This window comes from Pezoporus occidentalis, unplaced genomic scaffold (assembly GCF_034315485.1).
Source record: "Pezoporus occidentalis ecotype Australia unplaced genomic scaffold, CSIRO_AGI_Poc_V1 ctg27, whole genome shotgun sequence".
Classification (NCBI taxonomy): domain Eukaryota; kingdom Metazoa; phylum Chordata; class Aves; order Psittaciformes; family Psittacidae; genus Pezoporus; species Pezoporus occidentalis.
The window spans coordinates 6,129,251-6,145,676 of NW_026914611.1; the positions used below are offsets into that span (position 1 = coordinate 6,129,251).

The 16,426-nt window shown below is 37.8% G+C and overlaps 1 protein-coding gene across 3 annotated transcripts in view; it reads left to right on the plus strand.

Moving 5' to 3' along the window:
- GPC6 (glypican 6) overlaps positions 1-16,426 on the plus strand; it is a 725,860-nt gene that overhangs the window by 210,164 nt on the left and 499,270 nt on the right. For all 3 annotated transcript variants that reach the window (XM_062624577.1, XM_062624578.1, XM_062624579.1), the window contains exon 2: positions 11,601-11,759. In XM_062624577.1, coding sequence (XP_062480561.1) covers positions 11,601-11,759 — 159 coding nt within the window. The remainder of the gene's footprint in view (positions 1-11,600; positions 11,760-16,426) is intronic.

Below are 16,426 nucleotides of genomic sequence, written 5' to 3' on the forward strand. Positions count from 1 at the left end.
TTACTTGTCAAGGAGACAGGTACTCTGAAAAGGCTGAAAAAGACAATTTAATGTTGCTCACACATATAGTTTACCAGATGTATTCCTTAGCTGAAACTTGTCAGTTATCTTTTATATGTGTATTTGTATGTGGATGTACAAGGAAAATGAAATATGACCTCTTTTTGATAGTCAGTGATAAAGAATAGCATAATGTGAATTTTATTAGGACATTTTCTATTGAATATAATTTTATTGACAATAAAAGTTAATACTGTTGAACGAACATATCAACATATAGCAACATTACTAGAATTTAGCCATTACTAGTAACTCCTGTTTAAAGAACTTCAGGGATATTGTCTAGTATATTTTTTTCCTCTTTTCAAGTTTTCTTGCCAAGCAGCACACTACACAGGCCCCCTTGGTAGTTGGGGCTACACAGCTCCTTCTGAGAACAGCCTTGCAATAGAAGAAGGAATGGAGGGCAGGAAGACAAGGCAAAATTCAACCTGTTCTACCAGAAGCTCCTAGGGAAGCTGATAGGCACTTCTGCAGGGAATAAGAAATCCTTAGATTTAGACCTTCAGAGGTAACAATACTTGGAAGCTTTATAGCAGCATCTGTAATGCAGACTTGCACATTTTTTTATGAGAAAGTTTTAAAGTTGTTTTCTTTACAGTATTTGGGTAAGGTGGGCAAAGTCATTTGAGGTTTGTACAGACATGCCCAGAGGTTTCTTTAAATTTCCATCTGTCATTACTGTGCTATATCTTACTGTGGCTTCATCCACACAGTAGAGGCCAGGGAATGCCTTAGTCTGAGTAGTTTCTGAGAGAAGGAAGCAGTAGAAAAATGTGTTCAGTGGGCTCTGAATCTAGACAGATGCCTTAATAGTCTTCCTTGCACTAAAGAGAAGCACAAACAACTATGACATAGTCTTTGTCTATTTTTTCCTAGTTCCATGTGCTGTAGATTTGCAGACTTTTTCCTCCATGTGACAAGTATTCTCTTTGGCTAATACCTGTCCATCTTATGTCAGCTGAAGTACACCGAATAAATAGGATTAAAGAGTGCCTTTTCTTCTGTATAGGAAATAACCCATGTAGCCCTAATGAAGAAGAATTGCATACCTTCTTCAAGGAAAATACAGTGCCTATCAGACCCAGCATATGATGTTTCAGTAAATAAATTAAAAAAAAAAGAAAGTTAGTTGTTATTTAGGGGTTCTTTTTTCAAAAGCATTGGCCGTAAGCTAACCACAGGTTAACCAGAGATCACTGCTGTAAGCAGCCAGTCAAAAACTGTGACTGTACTGGACAAACATGCTGAAAAAGGCATATTAAGAAGGGAACAGTAATTCCTTAAAGGACTGATAGAACCTGTCTAGCTTATTACTGTATCCTTCTGTACTTAAATGTTTTGATTAAGTCTGTAAAAATGCACAGAAGCCTTTTATTTCTGCAGGCAAAAATGTCCATTCAAAAATATAGTTACTTAAGAGAAGACTTCAGACATGGATTTCCTTTCAAGCTGATCTTTAATCATAATGGTCAAACTCTGTTACATTCAGTTATTAATTTTGAAGACCCTGACCCTTGGCAAGTGTCACAGGCCATAGAGAGCATTAACAAATGTACAGTAATTAAAAGAGCTAAAAAACTTGTTGGGCCTTAATCCAATTAAACAAGAAAAAGGTAAAAAATAGAAAAACCCCAACACACAAACAGAAAACCCCATTATGTAGGACTAGCAGTAGATTCAGATCTCAAGCACTATTGGGAATAGTGGAAATCTGCAGTTGCTTCATCTAAGCTACTGTCCTCTTCTCTAAAAAGCTTTCATTTTCCTTTTGGCAGCCATTACTGTGCCTGACTGATATTATGGAAGCATAGTTTCTGTTAATTAGAGTGAGCTAAAGGTTTTCAGTGCAAATAGTGTTCCGTTAGAAAATATCGACATAAGGGAATACGATATTTTAAGTAGGTCTTTCTGTTAGACTGCATGACTGCCTACATTCCAAAGCTTGCAGCATCAGCAGTGCAGCACACACCTGGCCTGTGTCATCCTTCCAGCCAGGAGACCTCGTAAAGTCTAGGTCACTGTGATGCCTTCTCTGGCAGGTTCTTCAGTCCAGAGACCTTTGACCTCCGAAGGACCCTACTCTAATTGATTGTTCGAATCATAGAATCATAGATTCATCTACGTTGGAAAAGACTTTTAAGACCATCAAGACCAACTGTTAACACTGCCGGGTCCACCACTAAACCATGTCCCTAGGTGCCACATATACATATCTTTTAAGTATCTCCAGGGACGGTGATTCCACCACTTCCCTGGACAGCCTGTTCCAATGCTTGACAGCCCTTTAGGGGAAGAATTTTTGTCCTAATACCCAGTCTGAACCTCCCCTGGCACAACTTGAGGCCATTAACTCTCATCCTATCACTTGTTACGTGGGAGAAGAGACTGACCCCCCACCTCACTGCAGCCTCCTTTCAGGTACTTGCAGAAAGCAGTAAGGTCCCCCTTGAGACTTCTTTCCTCTGGGCTAAACGGCCCAGTTCTTCATTAGCTCTTCACAGGTCTAAACCACCTCACTCCAAGCACCTCCGGGCTTCTAGACACACACACGAGCAGCCTCCCTTTTCACAGGGATGCCCGTGAGTCCAGCTTTCCTGAAAGACGGTAGGACTGAACAGCTGGCCCAGGCTATAAAAGATCTAACAGCTGGTTATTGAAACTGAAAATCTTAACAGCAGCAATGAGCAAAGGATTTCAAGAATGACAGTCTGGATTGCTGAATTCTGAAATTCTTAAGGAAATACCATTTAATAAAAATGTTTCAGAATTTCCTGCTTATTCATCAAAACGTTGCCTATCCATGGTATTAATAATAGGATGCCTAGTCTTGTGCTATAGTTGATAATATCCACAGCGAAGCTTTAGATTCATACTGATAATTAGAAGCCTTGTAATTCAGAATATTTTTATTCATAATTTAATGCATGGGTTTTTTCAGTTCAGTGAAGTTTTAGTTTGTCATATAGGTGAATCAAAACCATCTAAAACTAGTCAAAATCAATAGGAAAAAAAATCATGTGCAAGAGAATTTTCCACTGGCACATTGTCAGTGGAATTCTTTTTCTGCCTGTGTCAGGTGGTATGTCCTTTCACTGAAGGAGAGTCATTTCAGCAGTGTGAATTTTGCTAGGAGTGGACAGAGAAAGGTGAGGTTTCCTTAACTGCATGAGATTTATTGCAGGAAGTCACAGAACATTCTTTAGCGCACCTTTATGAAAGAACTGAATACGTATTTTTGTAGTTCTGAGGCCCTCTCACCTGAAGGAGATGCCATTGTCAAAGAGCATCATGCAGAAAAAAGGCACTTCCTTACTGTGCTCTTTTCTCAGGCTTGTCCCATCCGGAGAAGCATCTGGGGAAGTTTTTCCCCTATCTCCTGGGAGTCAACGATGTAACACCAATTGGATCTGTAAAACTGAACCAAGGGCACACAAACTTCCACTAAACTTGTCTCACAAACCGTAGAACTCTTGCAGTGGGGTAACAAGACATTATGCATGTTTTGGACTCTTGTGCATTAAGTGATTCCACTTGTGGCCATATTCTTTGAATGTTTCGGGGGGGGGGGGGTGGGAGCGGATAGGAAGTAAGTTTTTTTTCTCCTTGTAAAGTCACACAGACTTGGAGAAAGTGCTTTGCTTTCTGCCTTTTGATTTGTGACACAGTAAGGTTAATACTTGGGAGCTGGTGGAGGCAGTTTGCTCTTTACACTGGTTGTTTCCAAATAAAAATGAAAGGACAAATGCCAGCATTTCTGGCCCTGAAATTTCATGAGTAGACCTTGAATCAGTACGATAACAGAACTCTGAGATCTTTATAAGTTGTAGCCTTCCTTTCTGAACCCTCTTTTCCTTAAGTGACTAGGAAAGAGATTAGGCTGACAAGTATCTCTATAAAGAGCTTATGGCAGTACCAAAATCTTACCACTGTCATACCCATTAGAGCCCTTGACTTAAGACCAACTCAACATACATTGTGGTTGTCTTTGTGAATTGTTTCTATGATTGGCATTGCAGGAAATCATGAAATTTTCAGACAGTGGGAAGGTAGATTCATGTTTAATGGTAGCATGTAGAGGTTTCCTTGGATTGACTGAAGCCACGTGAATAAGAAAAGAGCACTTTGATTAAAGACTTTTAACAGTTATTGCTTAGTTTAGTATGTTAGAAACATACCTGACAATATAGTGATCAGCAAGGCATCTACATAGCTTTAAAATATACTTGACAGTGCAATCAAATGGCATGACCATAGCTCATGCAGCCTTAACTTTTGATGCCTGTGTATTAGTAATGGTGTAACTATGTCAAGGACTTGTTTTGGCAGTACAGCATACCCAGTTAGCCTCAGGGAACTAACTGCAATCTGTCCTGCTGTGATTGTATTTCTTTGGATACATGAACAAAGTGATGTAAATCTGTGTCTGATACATCATGTGCTTTAGATTTCAGTTTTATGCAACAAATATTGATTAAAATCTGCATGAGTTCATGTGTGCATGCAATCTTACCCTGTTATCTTAGTAATAAAATTGTTCTGAGAGCAGCTGAAATACAAAGCCTGCATCATGTTTTATCATCATTGTAAAGAAATGTGCTGCTTGTATGCTACTTCACACTATAATGCCGTATGAGATATTTCTGCTATTATAGTAGGGGATATAACAAACAGACAGAATCAGTTGAGGGGGAGGGGAAGTTGGCTGCCATTCTCAAGAGGAAACATGCTTTGAAATCAGAAAATTGCAGACATGTAGAGAGCAAGATGTTGGAACTATAAAGCGCTGAATCACAGCCTTACCGTTTGCTTTTCATGAGGCACTGAGCACAACTCCAGTAATACACCCCCAAGAGGTAACTAAAGATTCTTCTCGCAAACTGTTCTATCAAAAACTAATTGTCTGACTGTATGCTAGGACAATAAAGTGAACCTGAGTGTCACAGTACTGGTACTGCTTCTAGTAGCTTAGTTAGGAAGACCCTAGGGACTTCATCTCTTTCTTTAGCATGTGTATAATCCTAGTCTTGAGCAAGTTTGGCTTGGCCTCTGCTTCTGTAACTTATTACTGAGGGCTTCCCAAGGACAACTGGGTCAGGACTTCTTGTAAATGAATGTTCCCTGTGGGACCTGTAATGAAGAGACTTAACAAATTACCCGTCTGTTTGGAAGGCATTCATTTTTTAATTGACCTCAAAGCATTCAAGGAACAAAAGGAATCTGGGCAAAGATGATTTGGGTCCAAGGCAAACAAATGAGTTATTTTCCTTTATGGGGTAGTTGCACAGGTTTTTTCAAGTCTACTGGACATACAAGTTTTCCAAATTCAGTATTCCATTGAATAAAATTAGGAGTGTTGTGCCTGACAACATGATCTGTATGATACAGACAGTTTTCCATTCCTTCCTTCAGCTGACATTTTCTGTGCAAATATTGCTCTTGTCATCACTTATCAGGCCAATATTACAATGGAATTAATTTAAAATATAATTTGTTGCCTTTTAGTTTGAGTAGGAAAGATCAATTCTGCAACTTGAATGTCAGGTGCAATTTTACAGAGGATGATTGCAGGGCTGTTATACCCCACAGAGAAGATAATTACAAAGTCAGAAGGAGCCTTAGGACTTTTTGGTTAGGGAACAGGTTTTGTACAACAAAATGATGTTTTAATTTTCACTATTTGAATACTGGCTGAAATGATGTAACTCTTATTTCTAATTTAGTTCTAACTGCTAAATAATTTAATACAGAAAACATGATACTGCTTAAAGATGATTGTGAGTCAAATTTTTCTATAGCACTGTTTTCTCTTTACATATGTGAGTGACAGAAGGGTATAAGTGTATTGGAGGAGAATAGCTTTTGGTAATAGAAAATTGATAATGTCATAATGAATAGTTCTCCCACGCTCCTCATTTCACCAGTAGAACACTTTGATTGAAAACTTCAAAAAGCAGGTATTCAGAAACATCATTGCCAGTACAGAATAAGATCCAAATCTCAAAACAGTGAGCAAAGGTTAAAACTGAATGAGTATTTTGTTTTAGCTTTCTTCATCATATTTTTAAAATAATTTAAAATAATAAAAATAAATACAGAAAATGATGTGGGAAATGTTAATTTAGAAACAAAACTCCATCTGTTCCAGTCCTTTATAATTCTCAAGGGTAGGAAGCTCTGAAGTGTGTGATTGCAGAACCGTAGAACAGCCCAAGTCGGAAGTCACCCTGACAAATCATCTGGTCCAAGACATTTTGGGAAAGGGAGCCTAGATGAGATTGTCTAGCACCCTATCCTGTCACATCTTGAAAACCTCCAGCAGTGGGGACTCCACCACATCCCAGGGGAGGTTGTTCCAGTGATTGGTAGTTCTCACTATAAAAAATTTCTTATGCCAAGATGAAACCTCCCCTGGTGCAATTTGTACTGTTGCCCCTTGTCTTCTCCATGTTACTCCTTGTGAAGGGAGAACCACAGTCTTCTTTGTAGCTTCCTTTTAAGTGCTGAAAAACTGTGATGAGGTCCCCCCCAAACCTTCTTCAGTCAGAAAGGACCAAAGTCCTTCAGTCTGTCCTCAAAGAACAGGTTCTCCAGCCTGTTGATCATGTCCTCTCCTTTGGACCCTCTCCAGTCTGTCTGTGTCTTCCTTAAACTGTGAGGACTAGAACAGGACACAGTGCTCCAGGTGCAGCCTGATAAACACCGAATAAAATGGGATGATCATATCTCTGTTGCTTCTTGTAATGCCCCTGCAGATCAAATCAGTATCTGATTTGCATTTGCTGCTGCCATGAGGCACTGCTCCTGTTCAGCTGCTTGTTCACCAGGAGCCCAGGTCCTTTTCAGCAGGGCTGCTCCCCAGTTGTACAAACCTATCCTGTAATGGGCTCTTTGGTTATTCTGACCCATGTGCAAGACTGTTAAACTTCATATTTAATAAACTTCATAGTTAATAAATTACACTGCCTTCTCTGCAAATGGTCGAATAGGAGCAGGTCTGAAGCAGGCATTTCTAATTTTAAAGAGAATGGTTAATGACAATGCCCAGTCACATTATTCTAATCTGCAAGATGAAGGATACAGAGCTATCTTCTCTTAGGCTCTGTTGATGCATGAGAGGTGACCACGTTTGAAAGCACACCTTGAATTTTTCCCCTTTAATTTATTAACATTTATTCATTGCTGGATTTATGAAGCAGTGTTGATAACTATGTTTCTATTCTTATCAGTCATACAGTTAGTCCTACCATTCTGTCAACAGAACAATATAAGGGTTTTTAATTCATGGTTGGGATAGAAACTATAAAATATTGACTGCTTCAGAAAGAATTGTTTTGTAAATTATTAAACTTGCAACTTGACCCCTAAAAAGTTCTGCTGATGTGAAATATTTTATGTGACCATACTTCCAGTTCTGATAATGTAACCAATGCTTATATCCAGTGTTCAGGAAATCTGGCAGTGAAATTGTCAAGGGTAATGTTATGTTCCATAGGGTTTACTGCTCCTTCAGATTGTATCTTCTGCAAGTAGTTACCATGCTCGGATCAATTCTGGCATTTTGATACACAGTAGAAGCATTTATTCAGCTTGAGAGTTTTAAGTTGCAATTCCTTAAAGACTTATGAGGTTTGTAACATGTTATGGGGACACAGAACTGCAATATATCTGAATATAAAACAAGTGCTTTATAAATTGTTTTATCACACTTCAAAGTGACATGCTAACAGGATTGCCAAATTCAACTGCAAAACTTGCCAATTTGGATCATGTGAAGGCAGGTGTGAGATTACAGCTGTAATAAAACTGAAATTGAATACTGGTAGCTGAATTTGTAGTAGGCAATTGATGTGATTTATATAACATGAGCCACATGAGGAAGGATATGTAGGTCAGCATCAGCTGGAAAGGGTGGTTAGACAAGGTGTGGCAGGTCGCTGGGAACTGCTGAGTTAATACTTGTTCAGTCTGGCAAATTGCTGGTGCAGCATAACTGCATTCTATCAAACTTATCTGGGGGAGACACCATCTACAACAAGGAAAAACTAGTCAGTTATATCCAGTGCCACTTGTGCCATAAAAATCTTCACTAAAATTAGCATAAGAGCGTAGACCATACGGAGTTTCCCAGGGCAGGAATTCGTACATTAATTGTGAGCACATTTTCAGTTTGCAAAATACTTAAGGTATATAAATACACAAATCAGTATTAATCTCCTTTTAGAGTAATAGAACAATATATTACAAAATGCAAATGGCAAATGATCCTGTTCAGGGAAATAGAGGAAGCACAATCAAATATAGCCTGCAGAGTTATTTCTAATCCAAGCAGTCTGTTATATCACAGATTTGCACAAGAGAAGCAAAAAAAAAAAAAAAGCAAAACAAAGCACATTCCCCTTAAATAAAAAAGAAAAAGCACAAACTAACTGGTAATCACCACTTTAAAACAAGGAATTAAGATTAAACATACAGAAATTGTTATTTGTCTGAGAATTTCCATCCACCATTCCCAGGCAAGGGTCCAAGATTTTGTCAAAGTTGTGAATGTTTGGAGACTGCAGCCAGTCCTGATCAGTACAAACATGCAAGGGCTTATAAGCCACAATTTCTGAAGACTTCATCTTTGCAAAATGTACTTGAATCTCTTAAGTCTACAAACACTCCACTGACATGGAGCAGTGGAAAATGCTTTTGCTTTATCTATAATCTGACCTGAACAAGAAAGAGGAGGAGGAAAAGAATTTTAAAGCATATTTACATTATTAGTTCTTGCTAACAAAATTCAGGGAGTATATGACAGGGAAGGAGAAGAAAACTAGAAATGTTGTTTTAAAAAAGGTTGATTATAGTTTAGCAAAGTTTTTGTGATGAATGGAGGTGGTTAATGTAGATGATTTAGGAGAATACATTGTTAGGAAAGGAAAGGAAAGCAATGAGGTAGTATAGGAGGTGTGAGCATTTCTGATAAATGTGAGGTTCATATGTCATCAGTCAGGACCCTCCAGAATGAATGAATGAAGATTCCAGTGAATTAAAAAGAAGAAATTTAATGGAAATACAAGTATAAGAAATAAGTACAGCAGGAATCTGAATGAGTTTGTAACAGCCAAGGTGGGAAGTTGATTTTGTAGCTAGAAAGCAAGACTGCAAATAAATAAGCAAGAATAAATAAAATAAATAATGCTACAGAAATTACTGCAATACTGATTCAATATGCTTTAATTTTTTATAATCCTCAGCATAACATAATATCTTAAAAATCTAGAGCCATGGCTATTACTAAGCACAGTGCTTTAATTATTAGCATTATTACAGTTGATAGTTTGGTCATTATGAAAAACACAGAGCCAGATAGAAGAGTAAAAAAATAAAATTGAAGTTAACAGAAAAGTGAATTTTATAAAAATTCTTCACTTCAGCAGCACTGCAGGACATCATCATTATCATTACAGGAAACATAAACCACCACCAGGGCTGGAACTGGGATAGGAGGTCTACCCAGTGCTTTCTGATGAGGAAACCCCTTTGGGTTTATTGAGGAAGGGGGTTACAGATGTTACGGATGTTTTTTTGTTTGTTTGTTTGTTTTTTTAACCAAGCACATGGCAGTGCTTCTGATGACATAGTTTTTCAGCTTTCCTTGTCTTTGTGACAGCTAATAAAAACTCAGAGCACTGCTGTTACTAAAAGAATTCATATTGTATCTTATTATGATGCCCCCACAGTCAGATGTTACCTGTTGAATAGTTTCAGTTTACTGTGACAGCAAAGTAGAGAGTAAGGCAACCATTATTTTGCCGCTATCATTTATATTTGACAGCAGCTGGCTCACCAGTCCCTGTATGTGTTGTTTATGGCTTAAATGTATGATTCTGAGAATGGAAAGGAAGTAATTTACTGTGTTGAAGGGTGTAGTAAACATGGGAAACAATCCTTACAATATTCTGATGGTCATCTCTTTTGATGTTTATACAGTGTTTTATATCATGGTGCTTTTGGACATGCTGGGGACATGTATGTAGGTAGTACTGTTGAACAGTAACTGATAATAAGGAAATGAGCCTTCCTGAAGATGTATAGCTGTGAGCTTTTAAAAAAGTCTTGAGACTGCTAAAAGAAATCTCATGGCACTATAGTTAATGTATTATGAACTCTTGCAAAAAGAAACAGATTAAGATGGAGTGATGGGTCAGGGTTGAGGAATGACTAAATTTCACATTAAAAGACATGATTCAAAACTGAATAGAAATTAGAGTGAGGACAAACTCAATATGATGTTTATTCTAAGCATATGGAAACCTCTTTTTGATGCTGTCTTCAAAATGCTGCAGCAGCTAAATGTATTATACCCCTGGGAATCATAAATCTTAGGGCCTGATTCTTCTCACTACATATTAAGAATGGTGAAAAGTATACTTAAAGTAGGTATAAATTGCATTTAAATCTTCTTTATGCCTCAGCAGTGCTAGAGTCTCAATATAAATGAGAATCAGGTCCCTGGTATTTATTTAACCCTTAGGCTTTGTATATAATTTTTTTTCACCTTTAAGAGATTTGCAAAGGGATTTTTAATCGGGATTTGTAATCAGTATTTGGTGCACAGTAAGCTAAATGTTTTCATTGCCTTACAAGTAACTTTAATCACAGAGGCAGATCATTCTTTTTATTTCTCAAGAGGGAATGGTAGAATTTTCTGCCTTTGTAGAAACTGAGCTAAATGTTTCTGACACCCATAGTACAGTGTCAATTGGAAATTCACATTTCATGTAATAACAGACAATTTTAATTTCATGAGCTAAAGGATTGGTTTCCACTTGCAGATTGTACCAAAGAAAGCAATATTGTCAGAAGAACTGGCACAGTGCTTCCAGAGATAAATCTATTGAATTAAATAAGAGGCTTTCATTACCTTTTACATTGCATTTCCATATAACATAAGCATTAATTAAACTCTTCATTGCTTTCTCCGATTCAGCAGAGTATTTGCTCTGTCTGACAAGAAATGCTGCCTAAGAAAACATGGCATCCAAACACAGTCATCAAAATACACTTACTCAAGCAGAAGGGAAAGAAGGGTAGAAGAGGGAATGCTCAGATACATTTGGGCAAGTGGGACCTATCTTTTTCAGCTTTTGACATCAATACAGCTTTGGTGACTTGTAACACCATCTCACTAGGTATTTGTTCAGGCATTTCAAATACAAACATAAAAATTGTCTTTAAATTTTTAGGTATATGTCTGTTTATGAGGAAGGCTTCTTCAGTGTGAAGAATCGCTTTTAGCATGAGACAGTTGTACCTTCTAAAGTATCAAAATGAGTCTCCAAAGTATGTCTTCCCTCCTGTGTATGGAATGCCCAACTATAGCAAAGTGGTAGATAGAGACTCAAAGTGTTTTCCCAATCAAGTGGTCAAGCCTTAAAGAGCTGTTCAGGTACCCCACCTCCCTTAACTCAAGAGACTTCATGTACGTTTGGTACCAACACACTTCTATCTGTATTCAGATATTTTAAACTTTCTTTTTCTTGTCATTCCAGGGGAACATTTGAGAATCTGCCCTCAGGAATATACATGTTGCACCTCAGAAATGGAAGACAAGTTAAGCCAACAGAGCAAACTGGAGTTTGAAAACTTAGTGGATGAGACAAGTCACTTTGTACGCACCACTTTTGTATCCCGGCACAAGAAGTTTGACGGTAGGCTGGTGGATGTCATTTACTTATTTTCAAGGTTATGGGACTTAAAAGTCAGTAACCATAATAAATTCCAATGTTCTTTGCTTTACGATTAGATATCACATTTGCAGTTGTCAGTTTGGCTAAGATAAGAGTTAACTTACAGCTGGTCTGCTTATCAGCCTTGTGAGTATTGCCTTTAATTACAATGACATCAAGAATCAGTCTGTTAAGAGCTTGCAGGCTTAGCTAATGTTGAAAAAAAGAGATTAGATATGCATAGAGGGGTTTATAATTTTTGTCTCCTAGTTTCAAACGCAAAATTTAGGTTTGCAATTATGTTCACTGTTGCAAGATGAACTATGACCTCCCATGATTTTTGTAATTGCAAAGCAGGTTTTTTTTTGTAGCCTTGAGGCAGTAGTTTTTTCCTGCATGATTTTCTTGTGGTGTACAGAGTCTCTTAGAGGGCTTCTGGCTTCCATACACTAAGGCCTCAGTTGCATTTGAGAGAGATTGTCATGCAAACTACTTAAGTAGGATGGAACACATCTTTTATACCTAGAAAGAATTGACAAGGACAGTTTGAGGTTTGTATTCGTTTCTAATCAGTACTCTAATCTCTTCTGATCCTCATCCTTTTTAGATCTTTGTAACATCAAGGATTCAGTGTCTCAATTTACTAAATGGTTGTCTTTAATAATGAACAGTAAGCAGATTTTATGGTTGTGCTTGTATTTACAAGTCACACTATATTGAGCTTTTCTCATAAACTGCATATTAGCAAAGAGTAAAAGAGCTTCAGAATATTCTGTCATGGTTTTATCTAAATATGAAATCTGTGTTTGCATAGAAAGTGCTCCCTGAGCATTTCTGCATATGCGTAAGCTCAAAAGGGTCTGACACTAAGAGGTGTAAATCAACATTGCAAAGAGCTTTGCATGAAGGTAGAAAGTCTGGAAACAGGTATGGTAAAGATGGCTAACCCCAGGTAACAGGGCATATGCACACATACAGGGGAATGGAGGAAAAGTTATCCCTGAAGTTGGACGATTACTTCAAAACTCTGAGGTTGCCTTCAGAAAAAAGTGAAGATGTCTTTAAGTCCTTAGGGTAATTCTGTATCATTCTCTCTATCTGATTAAAGACTTTTTTTTGCTAATATTGTCTCAAGATGACACAGAAGGGAAGATGAATTATAAAAGGAGAGAATGGAAAATGAGCATGAGCTGGGTAAAAGTTCCCAGCAGCAGATCAGATGCTAATATAATATAGAAAGTGTCCTAAGTGTCCTTAGGCCTTGGGAGGACTATGGTGTGGATGACTGCTGTTCTCTGCATTGTGATGGCTTCCCTTTTGGATGTGAAATTGGAACTTTTTATGTAGTGGATTTTCAAAATTTTACTTGCCTTTGAAGGGCCTAAAAAAAGAACCCAAAGGTTGTGTGCAATATTACAAGATGGGTATGCACACAGAGCAGACATTTCAAAACATCTATAGCACATAGAGGTCTTTCCTCTTTTTGGAGAAGGAAATCAAGAACAGCAGTGTAGTTTACTGCAAACACTGGGGTCATTGACCACAGAGCTCAGATGGCACCTCACTAAATCTTTGGAAACTTGAGGCCTTTTTATATTGAAATGAACTTAAGCACATTATGGCTTTCTGAGTAACCTGAAATTCTCTATCTTAATGAGAAGGTACATAGCTGAAAGTTACTGACCTGTTGTAAGTACTGTGTTCGGGGATTGTTAGGGATCTGCTCCGCAGGAAGTTGGATTAAAAGGAGTAGTGATTTGTCCTAGTTTATCATTGATGTTTTAAAGGTAATTTGCAATTTGAAGCCTTATCAAAGGGCGTTTGAACTTTGTGTATACTGTCACTATTTTGTTGCTATTCTAAAACTATTCAGTTGTTCACTTATATGGAAAAACTGCTTAGTTTTTCTAGAAGGCAAGTACATTAATGGAAGAATATATTTTCCTAACAGGTGGACTTTCACTAAAAAAAAAATCTAGATATTTAGTAGTTTAAAATAGGGTGACAATTTCTGGTATAAAGCAAATACTGGATTGTTAGATAATGTCAGTGTTTCAGCTCTTCAAGAATTATCTCTTTTTTGTTTTAATTGGTACTTTAACCGCACAAGGGAGTTCTGATAGATGATTCTGCCATTTGATGCTACTATACCACAAATAAGAAAACAAATACAGCCAATTGTGATGATTTTGTGAAAGATTTTTTGTGTACAGGACCTGTGTTTATCAAGAACAGTATTATCTAAGCATTAACTCCTGTGAGGAATTAATTTAAATGAGTGGTGCTGCCAATCTTTTTGTTCATGCAGACATTTGTATCATTTTTTCTTCTGCTGTACCAAACATGTCTTAGGCTGATGCTTTATAGGACTTTCCGGGGGTATGTAAACTCTTTGTTTAATTATGATCTGACCTTTATATGTCTCGCCTTTTTTATTTGCTTTCTGCCGCAAAACCATTCACTTAAGCATCGATGGAATAATTTTATGATTTTCATTTTGAGAAGTAATTTGATTCATGATCTAATCTACAAGGAAACTCAATCTTCCGTAACTTAAACATTGTCTCTTTAGCCTCTCTGTGTAAGGTACACATTCTTACATAGAATCACAGAATCAGAGCATGGATGAGATGTGAGATGGAGATGGCCTAGTCACTAGGCCAGTGTGACTAGGCCAATGGAGATGGCCTAGTCACCCCACCTTAGAGGAGGGTCAGCTACTGCATGTCTTCCAGGACCATGTGCAGCCTCAAGCCTTACTTTGCGTATCTCCATGGATGGAGACTCCACAGCCTCTTTGGGCAACTTGTGCCAGTTCTCACAGACCATTCTCACAGTAGAAAAGTGATTTCTTGTGTACTTTTTGGGTTTTGGTTGGTTGTTTTTTTTTTTTTTTTTTGGGGGGGGGGGGGGGGGGGTTTTTTTTTTGTTTTTTTGTTTTTTTTTTTTTTTGTTGTTGTTGTTTTGTTGGTTTTAATTTTAATTTGTGCTCATTGCTTCTTCTCCTGTCACTGGCCTCTATGATGAACATCCTGGCTCCATCTTCTTTAGTCTCCCTCCACCTGACATATATACACGTTGATGACTTCCCCTCCTTGAGCATTCTTTTCTCCAGTCTGAATGGTAGCAGCCCTCTCAGCCTCTGCTGGTATGAGAGATGGTTCAGGCCTTCCATCATCTTTCTGCCCTTTACTGGACTTGCACTGGTATGTGCACATCTCTCTTGTACTTGGAAGTGCAGACCTGGACCCACCACTCCAAATGTGGCCTTAACAGTGCTGAGCTGAGAAGAAGGTTCACCTCCCTCAGCTTGCTGGCAATGTTCCTACATAATTTCTGTGTAAGTTTTATATTTAATTTTATGTGAAGTGCAATACTTTCCAAATCTCTACAAGAACTAATTTCTGTAATAAGTAGGAGAAGCTAAATATTAAATTCATAACAGAGATTTGGAAATTATTAGGCATTTTGGAACCAACTATGATCAGAAGAAATGCATCCTAAACCTTATCCAATCTTACTCATTTCTTACATATTTGTCCTCCATATTTCTAAGAGGCTGTAATTGTCTTGAAACTTTTAACTGCTCCATTCTTCTAGATTCATTTTTTCTGAAGTGTTTTATTCTTCAGAGTATGTTACTTTCAAAGGTTCCTCAGAGCGAAAGGTCTGACAACAGTATTTTTTGTTCCATCTCCATATTCTAGGTAATCAGTGTGAATTAGCATGAGTCACTGCACAATACCAGCTGCCAGTTGTTTTTTGGCTGAGCCTTTTGTGATATTTATAGCTGTATTGCCTACACCTGTGTATTTGCCATTGCATTGCCATACTGGATGGTCGTTTCAAAACTATCAGTATCTGGAATTTCACTAATGGGTGAATGAGGATCCAGAAAATCTCCTGGGAATCTTGCCTAAGAAATCAAGCCTTGAAATGAGGAAAATCTCCTTGAAACAGTAGGTACTCAATGTTCCTAGCAATGAAATACCTGATTCAGCGATAGGACTCACAAACCCTTCCAAAAAATAGGAAAAGGAACAAAAACCTAGCAGATAGGAAACACGCAGGTGAAGAGTTCCATCAGATACAGTTCCTAGCAATAGGCAAGCAATCATGCTCCAATTCTTGGACCTCCAGTTCTTGGACCACCGCTGTATACCTCAGAGCAGCTTAAAATATATTATACTCTCAGTGCAGCTATAATAGCATCATCTTCTTATCACCAGTTCATGCAGAGTGACATTGCTGAGCAGCTGTTTCACAGACTAGCCAATTTCTTTTAAGTATTGCTCCATCAGCATCTGAAACCAGTCCTACCAGGAGGTTTTGTCAGGAATGTTAATGAAGAGACAAGTGGCAGTTCAATGACATTTTTTCACTAATCCTTTGAATAACTATAGGACAACTATAGCAAATAATTTTAATTTAAGCTAAATAGATCTGAACCTGATAATAGAGACACTGTCTCCTCATTAAAAGAAGGTATGGTAGTAGGCTTGGTAATGGTATTAGAAATGAAAGACTCTCTAAGAATAGCTGTCATGAACTTAAGTGGATATGGATAGCCTTCAGCAGAATGTGTGAGGCATGATGCCATTTAACGAAAATAACCTGAATAGTGTAAGAACCAATCTGCAGCTGCATTG